The sequence below is a fragment of the Lacerta agilis genome, chromosome 11 (assembly GCF_009819535.1).
Source record: "Lacerta agilis isolate rLacAgi1 chromosome 11, rLacAgi1.pri, whole genome shotgun sequence".
Taxonomy (NCBI): Eukaryota; Metazoa; Chordata; class Lepidosauria; order Squamata; family Lacertidae; genus Lacerta; species Lacerta agilis.
The window spans coordinates 2768271-2787500 of record NC_046322.1 but is presented as its reverse complement, the minus strand read 5'-3'; the positions used below and the strand labels follow the sequence as shown (position 1 = coordinate 2787500).

At 48.5% G+C, this 19230-nt stretch overlaps 1 protein-coding gene across 1 annotated transcript in view; it reads left to right on the top strand.

Moving 5' to 3' along the window:
- Positions 1–19230, top strand: part of DNAI1 (dynein axonemal intermediate chain 1) — a 148408-nt gene that overhangs the window by 90866 nt on the left and 38312 nt on the right. Inside the window, exon 19 of the mRNA XM_033164582.1 lies at positions 9678–9863. Within this exon, the coding sequence (XP_033020473.1) occupies positions 9678–9863 (186 nt within the window). The remainder of the gene's footprint in view (positions 1–9677; positions 9864–19230) is intronic.

The following is a 19230-nucleotide window of genomic DNA, read 5'->3' as shown; positions in this document are numbered from 1 at the left end:
AAGGCATCCAGCTGTGTTGGTGCAGATGCACTGTGGCATTTCTTCTTCCTTTGCTCCTCTCAGCGGTCATTCCTCCTCTGGTCACTGTTGTGGGTGCACAACCAGAATGTCTGTCTCCTGGCACTGCGGTCATCTGCAAGGGATTACCACCCAGCAGGGCTGATGTTGCTAGTTCTTCCTAAAGATTAGTCCAGGGGTCAGCAACTTTTTTCAGCCGTGGGCCGTTCCACTGTCCTTCAGACTATATTTTAAATTAAAAAATGAACGAATTCCTATGCTCCACAAATAATCCAGAGATGCATTTTAAATAAAAGCACACATTCTATTCATGTAAAAACACCAGGCAGGCCCCACAAATAACCCAGAGATGCATTTTAAATAAAAGGGCACATTCTACTCATGTAAAAACACACAGATTCCTGGACCGTCTGCGGGCAGGATGGAGAAGGTGATTGGGCCACATCCGGCCCCCGGGCCTTAGGTTGCCTACCCCTGGTTTAGTCGGAACCTCCTTTCTTGCAATTTGAATCCATTGGTTCCAGTCCAACCCTGCGGAGCGGCAGAAAGCAAGCTTGCTGGCAGAGCCATCTCATCCATTTACTCTGGTGGCGCGGCGCACCAGGGCGCAATGGCCTGGAGGGCGCCTCCGCCCTCCAGCCCCGCTGGCAGCGCCCTCTGACTGCCCAGCAGAGCACAGGAGCGCGAGCCGGCCGCCCGGCTGATGGAGCGCGAGCTGGCCAGCTGCGCCGCGCCGCGCTGCGCGCGGGAGCATGAGCTGGCCGGCTGCACCGCGCCATCCGGCTGCCCTCGCCTCCCGTCCCAGAAGCGCTGGAAGGGCGCGCAGAGCCCTGCGCCGCTCCAGCGCCACGCCCCTCATCCCCCGCTCGCCCAACCCCCCTCCCAAGGGGCGGCCAGCGCGGGAGGGAGGCGGCGGAGAGGCGGCATGGCGGGGGCGCCGGAGGGATAGCCGCGCCAGGGCGGCAGATCCCCTTAAGACGGCTCTGCTTGCTGGCGTTTACTTAGTGGGGTATCAGGGTGTGCAAGGCCTGCCTTTGAACATGAATCAAGAGAATATTCAGCATAAAGCAGAAGAAGTGGTGAAGAAATGTCCTGCATTTTCTCCCGCTTCCTTGGATGAAATCCAGGGGCATGGAAGAATGCTTTCTCCCATGTCCCCAACCTGGAAACATTTGTTTATCAGCTACATCCAAAGGCAAGGAAAATAACAGCTTCCTTCTTCCCTTACTGCCCCTCTCTTTGGAGATTTGAACAATCTGTATCTGTGCAATTGTCATATTCACCATTAAAAAAAAATAATTGGCAGGAGGAGAAACCCAGCTTTCCCTTAGGAGCGACTGCAAGATCTCTCTCTTTAGATGGAGATCAGATCTTTGGCAGAGTTATTCATAATGATGGTCCTTCCTCCATGGACCAGCGCGTTTGGGAAAGGCTACAGCAGTAGCTGAGCTCACTGGCGCAGAGTAGACCTTTTTGGTGATGCTTAAACAAGTGCCCAAGATTCATTTTTAATGAAGTCTTTCCTACCCCACATCAGGGGAGCTGAGAATCCTTCATAACCTTTTTGTCCCTCCTGTTCAAATGGCTCGGCTCAATTACTGCGGATAATTCAATCCCGTCCCCTAATGAAGTGCTGCTGGCATCGATTCCGGGAAGGAATATGCTTTAATAGGGATACATGAAGCTACACGAGGCACTGCCAGGGGAGGGTGGAATTTGGTATTCAGGAGCAGCCACCTATTTTGCCGTGGCAGAAAACTGCTCTCCTCTCTGCCGCAACCATAACCTAAAATAAAAGGAAGAAAGGGAGGTGAGCTCTTTGCGAACCACATGGTTAATAAACAGTTGCCCTCTGTAGTGATGTTGGCCAGAGTGAAGGCCCAGGACTGCTTGGCTATTTCAGAAGGCTAATGAGTGATTGATCAGCATAAGTTTGTAAGCTATTTGCCATCGGTATTTCGACAAAGGCATGGAGTTGCACAAAAGCACTTTCCCTTCTTCTCAGGGAGTATAACTATGGAACTTGCAGGCACAAGAATGCAGAGATTGGCCACTGGTGTGGATGGCTTCTTCAGAAAGAGGATGACATAGATTCAAGGGAGAGCAGGACTACCATAGCGGAGCCTCCATGTTCAGAGGCAGCATAGCTTAGCCATGCTCCCTCTTTCCACCAGCCCTCCTTTGAACCTTCCATGAGCATTTTTGCCTGCCTGAAATATGTGTTCGAACCCTGGCGGTGCCTCTTGCTTCTCTCTGCACAAAGGTAAAATATTGCATGCATTGCTCCGCCCATTTTGGACTCCGGCCTCACCCACCACTCCCATGTGGCCCCCAGAAATTTTCAAGAAAGGAATATGCCCATCGCGTTAAACAAGCTCTCCCATCACTGCTTTAGAATCTCACTCAGTGTTGGGGAGAGTTGTTTAAAGAACGGGATACCAGATCAGACTTTTGAGCACTTCTCTCCCCGAAATAGGATGGATCCTAGCAATGGATTGGACACAAATGCCACCTGCTCTGGTCCCGTCCCTCCCCAGCTGCCTTATTTGGCAGACCCAGCAAAGTGATTCTTATCTTTGCACTCTTGATTTTCGTGAGCTTCTCTCTTGATAGAGGAGGGCTGCTGTGGTTCTGTTACATGGATTTGCATAACGTATTGGTAGGCCCTTTGTGGTGCAAGCCTGAAAATGCGAGGCACTGAGCGCATCCTTTTCCCAGAAAAGGTATCAAAGGCTGAATCATTTCTCGTGCCATGTTGCAAAGGACTGAATTAAGCTGCTGCTTTTCAAAAAAGGAAAAGAAAAGGAAGGCAAGAAATAAGCAAGGCACTTTAATGTATTGACCACGAAGACTGAGTAGTAATGAGATATTTTGAGATGGATAGATCCTTCATCGGTGGTAATGGAGCTATCCTTGCCATGACAAATGACCTCAGGATAAATACCAGCCTGCCAAGTGCGTTCATTGAGTGGCTGAAATGCTTCGTCGATGGATGCTCCTGGGGCCTTTAATTCCTCCTTGCTAAACGTAGCAACCTTTTGAGATTCAGAAGGCTGTAAACTCGGCAACGACCTTCTGGAAACCTGCCAGTGGTTGGTTTTTTTTTGGAACCACTTTCTGTCAGTCAGAAGGAGGAGGTTTGCCCTTTTCTGCAGGGGAACAACAAAACGGTACTGAGCAGTTGCTCGTATAACAAATTGCAACCCAAATTGGCTTCCTGTGTCAGTTTTTATCAAGGCCGCTGCTCCCATCAGGAGCCTCCACCATTAACCCTCAACTTACGCGGTCTGTATTTCACCATTTCTCTAGTGTCCCATTTGGTGCCAAACTGGTGCAACCTCCCCAGACCATTTGAACAAATGTCCACCCCTCTTGGGTGCTTTAGTTGAGATTCCTTTTGTTGTTGTTCAGTCGTTCAGTCGTGTCCGACTCTTCGTGACCCCATGGACCAGAGCACGCCAGGCACGCCTATCCTTCACTGCCTCCCGCAGTTTGGCCAAACTCATGTTAGTAGCTTCGAGAACACTGTCCAACCATCTGGTCCTCTGTCGTCCCCTTCTCCTTATGCCCTCCATCTTTCCCAACATCAGGGTCTTTTCCAGGGAGTCTTCTCTTCTCATGAGGTGGCCAAAGTACTGGAGCCTCAACTTCAGGATCTGTCCTTCTAGTGAGCACTCAGGGCCGATTTCCTTGAGAATGGATCGGTTTGATCTTCTTGCAGTCCATGGGACTCTCAAGAGTCTCCTCCAGCACCATAATTCCAGCAAATCTCAGCTAGGGCCATGACCACAAGCATATATCTAGGACTGAGGGCAGTACTTTTGAATCCAAGCATGTGACTTCCTGGACCTGGAGGAAGGATCCCACCACCTTTTAGAAACGATCACCATGTCCCATAATTAATCCAAGTGACTTTGCAACCCTGGCACAAGAGGTGCCTCAGTCCTCTTGGAAGTGTTCCTTGTACAAGGCCACGAGGACACCACCGCAAGGCAGAGCATCGACAACTTTTGTGCTGTAGGGTTGTGTGAGTCAGGAGACTCCAATTCACATTTCACCCCACCTGCAAACTCCCTTAAGCAAGCCTTCGTCTCCAGTAATGTGCATTTGGGCTACCTTGCTTGGCTGCTTATATGAATTGTTGCGATAATGAAGAAGAAATGCTCAAAAAACAGTGCTTTCTCATTTCATTTCATTCCACGATCCAAAGAGCCTCTGTGGGGAAGGAAGGAAGGGTTGGGTGGTTCTTAATATGCAGCAAGGAAATGTCATCTCTTTTTTGACTGCTTTGCTCTTTCCAAGATTTCTTTCCTCTCCTCTTGTTCGCTTGACAGCGCTGTGCAAAGGAAGAGGAGTTTTTTCGGTTTTAATTTGGGCATATGCATATATAAATAAAGCAGATAAATCTTATATGCCACCCAGTCTGGATAGTGAGCAGCCTTTCGACAGAGCACAGGTTAAAAATCTAACCAGAGATTTCAGGGTCTTTTGCAGAGGTGGTTGACTTCACAGGACACAGCATCTATATTTAGGATATTGTTTTCTGCACTCTGCAGTGTTGACAATTGTCTTCCATCACCTGCAACATAAAGAACCCTCAGGCTCTTTCATCACCCCTGTTGGCAAATGAAGTGTGTCTAGCCAGGGAGCACTTTGAATAAACTCATCCTTTCTTCCCATGCATGCAGTCCATACAAAATTAAAAGATGGCATCCTGTTTGCATCGTATGTATGAAACTGGCCTTCTACTAATAGCTTGTTCACTTTCTCACTTTCCCCAATGCTTTCCCCTCGGAAAACCTGATCTTTATCACTGAATCAGAGCAAATGTCAGTTGGGTTTTCTCTGGATTGATACAAAATAATTTTTTAAAAAAATCCTTCCAGTAGCACCTTAGAGACCAACTAAGTTTGTTATTAGTGGGATGCGGGTGGCGCCGTGGACTAAACCACAGAGCCTAGGGCTTGCCGATTAGAAGGTCGGTGGTTCGAATCCCCACGACGGGGTGAGCTCCCATTATTCCGTCCCTGCTCCTGCCAACCTAGCAGTTCGAAAGCACGTCAAAGCACAAGTAGATAAATAGGTACCACTCCGGCGGGAACGTAAACGGCGTTTCCATGCGCTGCTCTGGTTCGCCAGAAGCGGGTTATTCATGCTAGCCACGTGACCCGGAAGCTGTACTCCGGCTCCTTTGGCCAATAAAGTGAGATGAGCACCATAACCCCAGAGTCATTCGTGACTGGACCTAATGGTCAGGGGTCCCTTTACCTTTACCTTTAAGTTTGTCATTGGTATGAGCTTTCGTGTGCATGCACACTTCTTCAGATACTTGTTTCGACTACGGCAGACCAACACGGCTACCTACCTGTAACTAGAACTCTGGATTGATGTTTGCTCCGATTGAGCACTAAAGAGTGGGTTTTCTGGGAGAAAGCAGCGGGGCAGAGGCAAAACTACTGCTTTCTAGGCACAATTCAAGTGGAAGTGTGGACAAGCCCTAAGTCAGACCAGCTAGTTCGGTACTGGCTACCAGCTGCAAGATCACAGGTAAAGAAAGGTCTTTTCCTGTAGACTGGCTATCTTGAGTGCTATTTCAACACCTCCTTAATGGAAAAGCGAGTCTGGGCACAGCTTCTCCACCTATTAACCAGTTGTCTGGCAGAGGTCACTAATGAAGGAGCTGTGTGACAAACTTCTTGTTATGAACTTAGCCTCTTTCCCATTCCTCTTTTGGCTCTGCAGATTTTCTAACCACCTTTGAATTTGTGCATTTAGCACAGGGATTGCTCGGTGTGGGGCTTTTATTTGTGCTTGATCCAGAAGAACATGGTGGTGGGGGGGGGTGGTTGGAGAGAAGAATCTTAATAATCACCGGTCCTGAAAGACCTACATTGGCTCCCAGTATGTTTCTGAGCACAATTCAAAGTGTTGGTGCTGACCTTTAAAGCCCTAAATGGCCTCAGCCCAGTATACCTGAAGGAGCGACTCCACCTCCATCGTTCAGCCTGGACACTGAGTTCCATCTCCAAGGGCCTTCTGATGGCTCCCTCACTGCGAGAAGCGAAGTTACAGGGAACCAGGCAGAGGGCCGTCTCAGCAGTGGCGCCCGCCCTGTGGAACACCCTCCCACCAGATGTCAAGGAAATAAACAACTGTCTGACTTTTAGAAGACATCTGAAGGCAGCCCTGTTTAGGGAAGTTTTTAATGTTTGATGTTTTATCGTGTTTTAATATTCTGTTGAGAGTGGCTGAGGAAACCCAGCCAGATGGGCAGGGTATATTGTTATTATTATTATTATTATTATTATTATTATTATTATTAAAATAGCGGCATGTTGCTGGGAACGTGGTCTCTGGTTCTGTCTTCCTTACAGCCATAGATGCTGGCCAGAGAGCGACACGCCAAGCCTGTTGCTAAAGTTATCGCCCCGTCTCCCCAAAGGACCTGCCAGCTTGAAGAAGCCCTGGCATGTTTGTTTCAGGGCACGCTGAGCTCTGCCTCAGCAGAGGGAGGCGAAAGGATCCGTCGTGAGGCCAGCGGAAGCTGCATGTCAGAAAGATGCACGTCAGGATATAAAGGCCATGTTGGTATTTAATCATCCCTCACCTTTCTCTGCCGTATTGATTCCATCCGATGTTGCCAGGTTACCGGATCTTTTGGTTTGTTGCTACTGCCTTTTATCTCTGACTCATCCTGGATCCTTGCTCCGATTAGGGGAGATCTGGTGACACAGACTGGCCTTCCCTTTGCTCTCTGATAGGACTTCCAGGCCAGCTTCACGCCACATCTCGCCTAAGGTGGTTTAAGACCAATTAATGTGGAAGCACATGCACATTGCACAACATAATTAAACACCTCGGATAGTTGAAATAAAAATCTCACTCTTGACTAACTTGAGAAAAACGCTGCAAAATCATGACAAGGTGGCATATGAACTATAAAATCTATTAAACCCCATAAATATAAAATTACAGGTACTTGTTATCCAACATGAAGGTAGAACTTTTTATCACTTAACGGTGGACTTTTCTGGTGGCGCAGAAATTGATTTATAATTACCTTAATACCACCGAATGGAATACAATCTCTGAGCTGTTTACATATAAACAGATTAAGAATATGAACAATAACCTTCAGTGACGTTTCTTGAAAACCAGATGAAAACAGAAGAAACCTCTCTCCCCGCCCACAAAACAGAGAATTAAGAGGAATCATAGAATTGTCGGCTTGAAATGGTTCCCAAGGGTCATCTAGTCCAACCCCCTGCGATGCAGGAATCACAGCTAAGTTTTAAAGTCATTGCTGTCTCCGCTTCTCAAATTATCCAAGGGGAGATGTGCTCACCAGGCCTGAGCAGTTTTTGTTTCTTTGAATAAAGAGTTAACTTCACTGACACCTTGTGAGTTATGCCGTCCTCCTCCCGACTCCCGCCTTGACACTTAGGCCAATCACACAGTTTTATTTCAGGAGCGCTAATAAGTGCATTTCTGAACTCTCTTTCAGTGCCTTCTCTGCCTTCTGCCAGGAAAAAAAGAGAGAAATGCAATTCTTTTCTGTAACCCTGTCAATAAACAAATAATAAGCTTTTGTCTTTGGGAGTTCACAGAACCCAGAGTCTGTGGCTGGAAAGTTCAGAGACTTGATTATCTCTGACCTTCTGCGCACTTGCAAGCTTCTCAGCCTCCGTCCCTGGTGCCTGTTGCCTGTGTGTGGCTGTCGTGTTTTGGAAAGCCTGGAGCCAGCATCCAAAGCAATTTGCATTTGTCAGCGCCTGCCTGTGCACTTCAAAACAACATCCTACAGATGGCTCTTTCTTCATAACAGCGACTGGGGACCTCCCCGGACTGCTGCAGAAATGTGCCAAGCGGAGCCAGAATAGAGAAGGACGGAGCAAGAAAGAAATGCTGCAGGGGAAGGAGAAGGAGAAGGAGGCAAATGTCCTCCCTCCCAGTTTATTCCCCAGGACCCAGTCAGACAGAGGTAGTCTGCTCCTGCACATGGAGGTTCCATGCAATTCTCATGTCTAAGAGCCCTGGAAAGACCTTTTCCCATGCATTTGTGAATTCTAATAATAATAATAATAATAATAATAATAATAATAATAATAATAATAATAATAATAATCCCTCTTAGCAAGCAGACATCACCACCTCCTGGGGCAGAGGAAAACCAAGACTATGGCTACAATCCTCCCCCCACATTGGTAGTCATGGCTGGGGCATGTGTGGGCATCTGTCTGTCTCGAGAGATAATGGGGTGCACCTTTGGGGGTGAAGTCAAACCTCTGCGCGAGCAGCACTGAAGTGACCTCTTTGGGACGCAAACCTGGACAGCGTGCGTGGAGATCCTGGGCTGCCCAGATGACAAGACTCCCTCCCTCTCGGCCTCGCAGCCGTGTGGCCCCAAGGAAAGCAGAGCAATAAAGAGCATGAAACCACTATGGGACTCCGAGTATATTTCACCCTCACTGCTGATTTCAAGACACACACAAAGTGCCCACGTTCTGGCTCTGAAGCTGAGCTGGGCATTGGGGGGCGGGCAGGCAGGAGGTTCCATCATGTTCACACACAACCTGCGTCCCCTCCCTGTTTAAATCCATTAGCTCAGTCTGCTTCTCTCCCACCCCTTGACTTCTTTCTCCATTAATTACCTCCATGGCCCTCTTGATTGTATCATCAAGGCCCTGAATAGCAGAGAGCTGTGGAGGCAGCAAGTCCGTGTGCGTGCGTGTGTGCTTTCTGCATTTGTCCGCCAGCGCAGGAATCCCTCCACTTAAGAGCCGATTGCCTGATTATTTTAGACATTAGCGTGGCCAATTAAGAGTCAGTGCTACTAAGGGTAATGCTTCTGAATGATACGCTTCTTCCACCCGCCTTGGAACTGTATTGGTGCCAGCCTCCTCCAGCCACAGATGCATAGGGTTCTTGTCCCTGTGCGAATGCAGCAGCCGCCTGCAGCAGGAGGAGCATTGAACTGTAGAGTTGGAAGAGACCCCGAGGGTCATCTAGTCCAACCCCCTGCAACGCAATGCAGGCATCTCAGCTGAAGCATCCGTGACAGATGGCCGTCTGGTCCTGTTCGCTCCTCTTTAATGCACTTCCTGTTTCAAAGGATAACTGCACACTGGAAAGAGAGCATCCCTTGGCCTTTGAAGAGATAATGCAGTATTGGGGGCGGGGGGGGAGAGTGGCCAGTTTCAAGGTGTTACTATCTATTAGTATATAAGGCCCTTAACGACTTGGGACCAGTTTACCTACGAGATTGCCTTACTCCACATCTGCCCACTCTGTCCACCGCTTCGATCGTTGGAACTGGCACTGCCACAGGTGTCACGGAATACCTGTTCTTCATTTGTAAGGACTTAATCATTTCGTGTGGCAGCACCGACACTTTGGAACTCCCTGCCAATTGATACCAGGCAGGTGCCTTCACTGTACAGGCAATGAACCTTTTATCCTTGTCCAATTTGTGCACCACAGCACACGACCGCATCAGTGTAACCCAGAAGTGGCCAAAAAGGGGTGGGTGGGGGCATAGTAGGGCTTATGCGTTCTCCACCAGTGCATGTGGGGGTTGGGAATGTTGCTCAGCCATCGCTTGGCTCCCCCAACCCTCAGCTTTAACCCCTTTGTGTGCCCCTCCCTTTGTCTCCCGCCAGGCCCACGTCTTCGACCTGAGCGTCAACAAATACGAACCCATCTGCAACCAGCCGGTGGTGGCCAAGAAGAAGAACAAGATCACCCATGTCCAGTTCAACGCCATCTACCCCATCATCATCATCGGGGACGACCGTGGCCACGTCACCTGCCTGAAGCTTTCTCCCAACCTCCGCAAGATGCCTAAGGTAAGACAGTTTATGGCTGGACCGGAGAGGGAGCATCCATAGGCTTAAGCAGGTGATTTGCTCTACAGGATGTGGTTTAAAATACCACCTCCCCACCCGCGGTGAGGTTTTCACATTGGCACGTTGTAGCTGCTAGTATGGAACCTGAAGGCCAAACTAGCCACCAAGCTTTGGGGTGGCTGCAGAGAAGAAATTCCATTTGCACGCTGAGGTCCTGCGCCGGGGGCCTTCTGGCGGTTCCCTCCCTGCGAGAAGTGAGGTTACCCGGAACCAGGCAGAGGGCCTTCTCGGTAGTGGCCTCCGCCCTGTAGAACGACCTCCCATCAAATGTGAAGGAAATAAACAACTACAGTGGTACCTCGGGTTACAGATGCTTCAGGTTACAGACTCCACTAACCCAGAAATAACGCTTCAGGTTAAGAACTTTGCTTCAGGATAAGAACAGAAATTGTGCTCTGGCGGCGCAGTGGCAGCGGGAGGCCCCATTAGCTGAAGTGGTGCTTCAGGTTAAGAACAGTTTCAGGTTAAGAACGGACCTCCGGAACGAATTAAGTACGTAACCAGAGGTACCACTGTATCTGACTTTTAGAAGACATCTGAAGGCAGCCCTGTTTAGAGAAGTTTTTAATGTTTGAAGTTTTATTCTCTTTTTAGTTTTCTGTTGGAAGCTGCCCAGAGTGGATGGGGAAACCCATCCAGATGGGTAGGGTATTATAACAACAACAACAACAACAACAACAACAACAACAACAACAACAACAACAACGTATCCAGTTTGTACTTTTTCAACCAATGCACCAAACTGAAGCACAATTATCTTTTGAAACCTCAAAGTGGTTTACAAAATGAATACAGTGGTACCTTGGGTTGCGGACACGATCCGTTCCAGGGTGCCATTCGCACCCTGAAAAGTCCGCATCCCGAGCGGCGATATCGCGCTTCTGAGCATGTGCGTGCAACGATACCCAGAAGCAAACACTTCTGGGTTTGCCGCATTCACAACCCACAAAAACGCAACCCGCAGCGGACGTATGACTGTAAAACAATTAATATCAATTAAGCAATACACATCTACTTAAAACTGCCGAGCAATTAAAATCAGTGATAAACTAAAAAACAGGTTATATAACTCATCAGCGTTCTCCATATCTGGGGAGGCTTGTCTGAACAGAAATGTTTTTAGCAGGTGTCGAAAAGGGGACAGCGAAGGCGCCTGCCCGCCTGCCTGCCTGCCTGATGTCAGCAGGGTTTTAGGCTTCCCAAAAAGAAGTGACCACAAATGAGGTCTTTAAAAAGGCAGGAGTACAGAAAACATGGAAATGCAGCAAGCTGGCAGCGACATCTCTTTTTTCAAATTTTGTTTGTTTTGCTTTCCCTCACAGGGACTCAAAAGTAGTTTGGACTAAATAATGCATCAGAACGCAAATGGGGCTTCTGCCGTAAGCCCCGTCCTCAAAACACTGGCTGTTGTTGCTCATTGTAAATTCTTAATGATTTTCTCTTTTAAGTGAGAGCTGCTTCATGTTGCAGCCGCAGAGTTGGTCCTCGTGGTCGCACCCTGTGCAATCAATTGTTTTGGTACAATCCTCGGAAGGTGTCCGGTGCCTGGGTCATGCCAGGATTCCTTGCATATATTTGCAAACCACTTAATACTGAAACATTCTCTGAGCTGTTTACGAAAAAAAAACAAATACGACATATATATCCTGGCATGCTTATCCTGAATTACTTTTTCGCTGCACTTTCAAAGTACAGATCTGCGCTTTAAAGCTCTGTATCTCAGTGTTCCTTCGTTTGTTTTTGTCCCAAAGCTTTCCCCCCACCAAAATCTGCATCAGCAGTCTGCAGAAAATCCCGTTGCCGTTTGCTCCATTTCAGTGCTAAAATGTGGGTTTTCCCGACGAACGTTCTGAGACAAAAATAAAATCACTCCGACATGGAGTTTTAAAGTTTGGACTTGCGGAAACGCAGCGCAAAAGGAAGTCTGGATGAGGCCTAAAACAATGAAAGGGGGAGGGATAATATTATTTATAAGTCGAAAAGCAAAAACAAACAAACTCAAAGCAACTCGGCAAGATAAAATACAACAAACAAAAACAATTTAAAACCTGAAATAAATTAAAATAATTAACAATACAAAATATTCCTCCAGTAATACATACCCTTCAACATTTCTCCAATGAAAATAGGGACATCTTATTCCATCATGATAATTTTACTATTGATATCCCACACATCTTACTGGGTTGCCCCAGCCACTCTGGGCAGCTTCCAACATATATAAAAACATAATAAAACATTAAACATTTTTTTAAAAACTTCCCTATACAGGATTGCCTTCAGGCTGCTCGAGGGTCGGAGAACTTCAAACCCTCCAACATTTCTCCAATGAAAATAGGGACATGCTAAAACCACTGAGCCTAGGGCTTGCTGATCAGAAGGTCGGCAGTTCAAATCCCTGCCACGGGGTGAGCTCCCGTTGCTCGGTCCCAGCTCCTGCCCACCTAGCAGTTCGAAAGCATGTCAAAGTGCAAGTAGATAAATAGGGACCGCTCCAGCGGGAAGGTAAACGGCGTTTCCGTGCGCTGCCCTGGTTCGCCAGAAGCAGCTTTGTCATGCTGGCCACATGACCCGGAAGCTGTCTACGGACAAACGCCGGCTCCCTCGGCCTATAGAGCGAGATGAGCGCCGCAACCCCAGAGTCGGACACGACTGGACCTGATGTCAGGGGTCCCTTTACCTTTAAGGAAAAGTGGGGCATTCAGGGATCAAATCAGAAACTGGGACAGTTTCTCTAAATCAGGGACGTCCCTGGAAAGTAGGGACACCTGGAGGGTCTGTTAAGATGGTCAAATCCTACCCACCCCACTAAAAGATGAGCACCAAAGGAAAGAAAAAGCCCAAAGACTGGCAAGGATGGCACCAGGCGTGTCTCTGCACCAGTGTGGTGCAGTGGTTAAGAGCGGTGGACTCGTAATCCGGGGAATCGGGTTCGCTTCCCCGCTCCTCCACATGCAGCTGCTGGGTGACCTTGGGCTAGTCACACTTCTCTGAAGTCTCTCAGCCCCACTCACCTCACAAGAGTATTTGTTGTGGGGGAGGAAGGGAAAGGAGAATGTTAACTGCTTTGAGACTCCTTTGGGTAGTGATAAAGCGGGATATCAAATCCAAACTCCTCCTCCTCCTCCTCCTCCTCCTCCTCCTCCTCCTCCTCCTCCTCCTCCTCCTCCTCCTCTTCTTCTTCTTCTTCTCTGGGGAAAGAATTCCACAGACGGGGAGCCACCACTGAAAAGGCCTGTTTACGTGTGACCACCCTCTGCACCTTCGTCAGGAGGGGCACACAGGGAAGGGCCTGCCTCTGATGAAGACCACAGGGATGGGCTGGTTCATAAGTGGAGAGGCACTGACTGGAGAGCTGCTGCCAGTCAGTGTAGGCAGTACTGAGCAAGATGAACCAGCCATCCTGCAGGTGCAGAAACCATGCAATGTCGGTGCATGATAGTAAGAGAAATCTGGGTTCTGGCGCTTTTGAAAAACCGTCTGGCATTCTCCGGCAGCTATAAACCGTAACAAATTAAGCACAGCACGGTCAGGAATAACCCCTCCCTGTCTTGTTTTAGTCCCGCTTTTCTCCCTTGCATACAGGTATTAATAGCTTGAGCGCTTTTTATAGACCCTTTCTCTGATTTCTCGATTGCCTCCAGTGGTGAGGATAAACATGACATTGTGCATTGTTAGCAAGGGCAGCGCAAGCTGGAGAGACGGACAGCTGTAGGGAGACAAAATTCGCTTCGCAGGGACGCAGTTGCGGCAGGCTCCTCCCAGTGTCATTAGGGAGCGGCTTGTCTCTGGTCTCGCTCGCGTGTTACACTTAAAGGGGCGTTTGCCGAGGAATGTCAGTGTTTCCCGCAGGGGAAGCAGCAGTTGTGATCTACAGGCTAATCTAAGGGGTGGGCTTTCACACGGACCTTGTCTGAATGATCCCTTAATGAATGGGAGGGAATCTGTAATTACAAAGGAAGCGCACGCTCTCTGCCAGAGACATTCTCTGTTCACATCCAGGATATGAATGGCCTTGCCACCCACGGTGCCGTGGCATTTTGAACCAGTGTGTTACGCAGAAGCTCACCCCATGCTCGGTAAATGGCGTTTAGCGAAACGGTGAGCTGTTTCCGAAGAGGTTCCTCGTGTGGGACTTTCCTAGTCTTTGTTTACTTTGGCACCAGACTGGAAGTTCGGTTCTTTAGGGAACTTCTCTCAGGTAGGATGTGCATCCCATCCTGCCCGAGACCCGTGCGGAGTTTGCCCAGATCAAATACTGTGAGGGCCACGCCTGTTGTTTCTGAAGAGGAAGCCCCGTGTGAGTGTGGACCATAGCTGTCAAGTTTCGGATTTGAAAATAAGGGATCCGCAGTCTCACCTATCCCGGGAACAGTCACATGTCAGTGGTGGGCGGAGCCAGAAGCAAAGGCAGCCAGGCTCCGCCCGTCTGCTAACCCTATTGGCTGGCTGAGGGGCTCGGTGGCAATGGATAGGGGCTGATGCAGGGGGAGGAATACACCCCCCTGTAAGCACGGGAAACGGCTCCCACTTGCTTTGAGGGCTGAGGCTTTTCTCTCCAAGTAGGCGAGGTCTTCCCACCCAGACCCTGGCCAGCAGGGGAGGAGCTGCTTCCATTAAAAACGGGAAATTTAAGGGAAATAAAAAATAAGGGAGAGCAGCGGGAAACTGCTTGAAATAAGGGAGAATCCCGGGGAAAACGGGATACTTGACAGCACTGGTGTGGACTGGGATGCCAGAATGACTGGAGCGTCCTTCTCTCAAAGGCCAATAAATTACAAAACAACAACAACAGCAAACTGCTGTGCCAATCAACCTGGAATTCAAACCTGACTCCAGTTTGAGGGGTGCAAATTCAAGTCTGGCATGCACCAGATTAGGGATGGGTGAATTTGCCGGTGACGGTTTCTCCCAAGTTTGTCATCCCACACCCCACACCCAGTTTCAAGTTTATTTCTCAGTTTGCAATTTCTTCTTCTTTTCTTTTTAAGCCCTAGTGAAAATTTATCATCATTATGATGCAAATTGCTCACAATGCGCACATTTCTGTATGCCTTTCTTTGCAAAGCAATTTCCACATTTGGGAGAACTTGATTGTTTAGTGTGGCAGCGCCCTAAACTTCGGAACTCCCTGCCTATTGATACCAAGCAGGCGCCTTCACTGTATTCTTTTTGGCGCCTGCTAAAAACATTCTTGTTTGGGCGAGCCTCCTCAGATGCTCCCCAGATGCTTAGAAATGCTGGTGTGAATTTTATTTTATTTTATTTTATTTATAAAGATTTTATTGGGTTTTTTTCAAAACAAAGAACAACAAAACACATAACACGACACATACACAACATTCAAAACATAATGAAAGACAAATACAAACCACCGCCCAAAAACACCAATAATTCTTTTTCTTGCTTATAAAACAAACAAACAAAAAATTTCTTGTTCGAATCTAGGTGGGGTGACTTCCCCCGTTTTCTCTCCTTTGGTTCCAATTCTAATTTATTTTAATAACTTCTAAAAAATTCAAATCATACAAAAAATCTAAACAAACTTCTTAATCTTTACTTTTACTTCAAAATACATCCTATTACTTCTTAACTCAACTCTTATTTCTTATATCACTTAAACTGCTGCTAATTAGACATTCACATATCTCTTCACTTGTTCAAAATCTGGTGTGAATTTTAATCTGTTTCAGTATTTTAACTTTCAATTCGTATTGCTATCGTTTCCTGATTTTGATTTTTTATCTTTTCGTAAACCGCTTTGATGTGTGAGTGTTTTGGGTTCTTTTCTTTTTTTTTACAATCAAGCAGTGTGATAATTTTATGAAATAAATAAGATTATGGTATGGCATGCTTTCCCCAACCTGACGCCCTCCAGCTGCTGAAACTCCCACCCATCTCTGGGAGCCACCAGCCTCCGAACCCAAATTCCAGCTGTAATCCTGTGCACACACACTTGGGCCTTCCTTCCAAGTAAACACACGTAGCATCGCAGTGCAAATTGTTCTGTTCTTTGCGAGTCGATGACCCGCCACCCGCGTGGAGTAAATAAAACACACGGACACATGATTTTAGGTTAATGGGCAAAATAAGGACACAACTTTATTGGTTGCGGCGTGTGAGTGGTATTTGTTAGGCATTGGACAAGAGCGCAACACAAGGTTAACAACCAGTGGGAGGAGCTTGTTGATGAAAATACAACTGGTAGCTTCCCCTGGTGTCACGGGGGGGGGGGGGTCGTGCCATGGCTCTAGCTACTAGCAGGGCATCGGACAGGATCCACAACCGCCAGATCCCTTTAATAATAATAATAATATTTATTATTTGTACCCCGCCCATCTGGCTGGATTTCCCCAGCCACTCTGGGCGGCTTCCAACAGAAACCAAATACAAAAATATCAAACATTAAAAACTTCCCTAAAAAGGGATACCCTTAGGAGGTAGGTGATGGCCACAACCTGACCTCCAACACACCACACGTATTACATCACCTATTGAATATTCCAATGCCTAACCGCCAATACCATAAAGATGTGACGAGTTGCTACGAGGTAGGCGAAAAACCAAGAGGCCGGTGCCAATTTGCCAAATGGATAAAAAAACCTCCTACCAGGCCCCCTGGGCAACCAAGGTGACCAGCCGAAGTCCATAGCAAGGTCAAAACAGCCTAGCAAGACCTAAAGGGAGGGAGGGAGGGAGGGCAGGAGATCCGATGTGAGCAGGGAGCAGAATGAGCAAGATGGCATCGCCGGGCTGCTTGAATGCAGCCAGACACCGCCCCCCAGCCAGGCCTATTGGCGGGTTATGGGGCTTGATGCGGCCGGAAGGAGGGGCTAAGGCAGGGGGCCGAACACGCCCCCCTGCAAGCGCAGGGAAACGGCTCCTGCTCGCAACTCCTGCCCTCTGAAATGAGGAGAGGTCTTCTCAGGACCCTCCCTCAAAAGCCTCTTCAGATACCTGCATTCTTGAAAGTCACTCATCAACCTGATTGACCTTCCTTTGATAGTTGTTTGCGTGCCTCGTGGGCGACAGAAAAGTCTTCCCTCTGCTGAAATTCTCTTTGTAGCTTCCCAGACTGCCGGGATGCCAGCTCCTCGCTCAGAACTGTTTAACAGCAGCCTCTGTTTCAAGACAGCACTGACCCCCTCCCGTAGCATCCTCTTTGTCCAGCACCCACCCCCACCCACCCACCCACGTGAATCCAGCAAAGAGACTCGGCATTTGATAGTTTCAACAGGTTTAACACGGCAACAAAAGCCGCAGACATGGCTGGTCTGGCTGGGAATCCTTTGCGAATCGCTGCCTGTCAACTCCGCCTGCGGTTTCACGCCAGGAGCAAAGCAAAGCCAGAGGTTTACAACTCCATCCACTGTGATGACATGAATGCCACTGAAGAAACTCCTTCGCGCAACACGTAGTTAAACTATGGAACTCCCTCCCACAAGAGGCAGTGATGGCCACCAACAAATTAATGGAGGAGATGACAGTTGATGACTGTGATCTATCTCCACAGTTGGAAGCAACGATACTTCTGAGTCCTAATTGCTGGAAAACTCAGGGGGAGAGAGTGCTCTTGTGCTTTTGAGTTCCCGACGGACATCTGGTTGGCCACTGGGAGAACAGGATGCTGGACTAGATGGGCCATTGGCCTGATCCAGCAGTCTCTTCCTCTGTTCTTAGGATAATCTCAGGCTGGTTGTGTGCAGTGGTGGAGGGGTAGACATTCAAGTCCACCCCAGCCTTAAAGCATATGTTTAATGGCAGTAATATCCTTACAGTGTTGTTTCTCTGAAGTTCTTGCTGTCTGGTATGAGTGTTTTCTGACCAATGTGGCCGTTGTTGGGGCAGATGCCAGGCATGTCTGTCTATCTGTCTGTCTGTGTCACCTCAGGCGAGCTGTACTTCTGAGTATCTTCCTCAGAGGAAACACTAGCAGAACTGGTGTCTCCGATAAGGCGTTGCAGTCAGCAGGAGGCCATCTTGCAGTGTGATGAATCTCCGTGGAACTTGCTTTTAGAATACAGAGCAGGCAGTTAAGGATTCGAGCCTCGATACTGGATTTCCCTAATGCATGGAAAACCCAGGGAACGTTAACGGACCAGATGAGAATTCTGCACCCATTCATGTTCTCTTCAGCCCCGCAGGGCTTTCCCCATGACACTTGCTTTTTGAAAATGGTTCTGCATTTTGTTTCCTGTGGCTGTATCTTCCTTGTCAGTTGTGCCTGGCAGATGTGGAAGAGAAGGGTATTTTCTTTTCTTTTCTTTTAAAGTATTTTTTATTAAAGATTTTCTTGATTTACAAAGTAATGAAGCAATCCCGGGAGCCATGTGAGCAAGGGCTGAGAGGCTGAAGCAGGCCATGGGGCAGCTCGACCTGGGTTGCAGTGGGGCTGTGTGAATGCAGCCTACTGTGTGTAGCCTTTGGTGGCCAGTTCACTGCTGTGGACGGGGTTTCTCTCTTCCCCGCCTGAAAGATACTCGGAGTCGAGTGTGAATTTCATGCTCTTTATTCAGCTCATAGTAGTGAGGAATGTAGTTCCCCCAAAACGTTTGCTTTATATACACTATTTACACAATGGGCCCCACGTGATTGGCTAATTCCGGGATACTCCTGTATGCCAATCAGAGTGCAGATTCACTTCCCTCTGGAGCTGGATTGGGTGGCTCCTGCGGACCAATCAGACTGCTGCAATCTCAATCCTATTGTTCTGGGACCAATCAGACTGCTGCAATCTCAATCCTATTGTTCTGGGACCAGTCAGACTGCTGCAATCTCAATCCTATTGTTCTGGGACCAGTCAGACTGCTGCAATCTCAATCCTATTGTTCTAGGACCAATCAGCCTGCTGCAGTTTGGATCCTATTCAACTCAGTACATAACACCCCTCCCCTCTAAGTTCCAGTCCTGCCTGGGAGGTTGCATCCATAGTCCTCAAGGTACGCTGGTCGCCTACGTGTGCGTTGCGGCCTGGGCTGTTCCCTGGTCAGGGGTTCTGGTTCTGGCTCGTGTTCCGAGGCTGCTGGTTGTGATGGGGCTGTTTGGTCTGGCGCAACCAGCTCGCTCTGTCGTGGCTCTGGTTCCGGTGCCCTTTCGGCCTCGCGTGTCCTCTCAGTATTTACTGATTCTGCCTCCCCTGCCGGCCCCTCCTGCTCTACGGGTCTCAATGCCCCACTGTTCCCTTGGGACTCCTCTGACCTGTCCTCCTCCTGGTTTTCTCCTGGGAATCGTCGCCGTAGCTGGTCGCAGTGGCGGCGCCAGCATTGCCCCCCCTCTGTTAGCACCTCGTATGACACAGGGCCCGTCA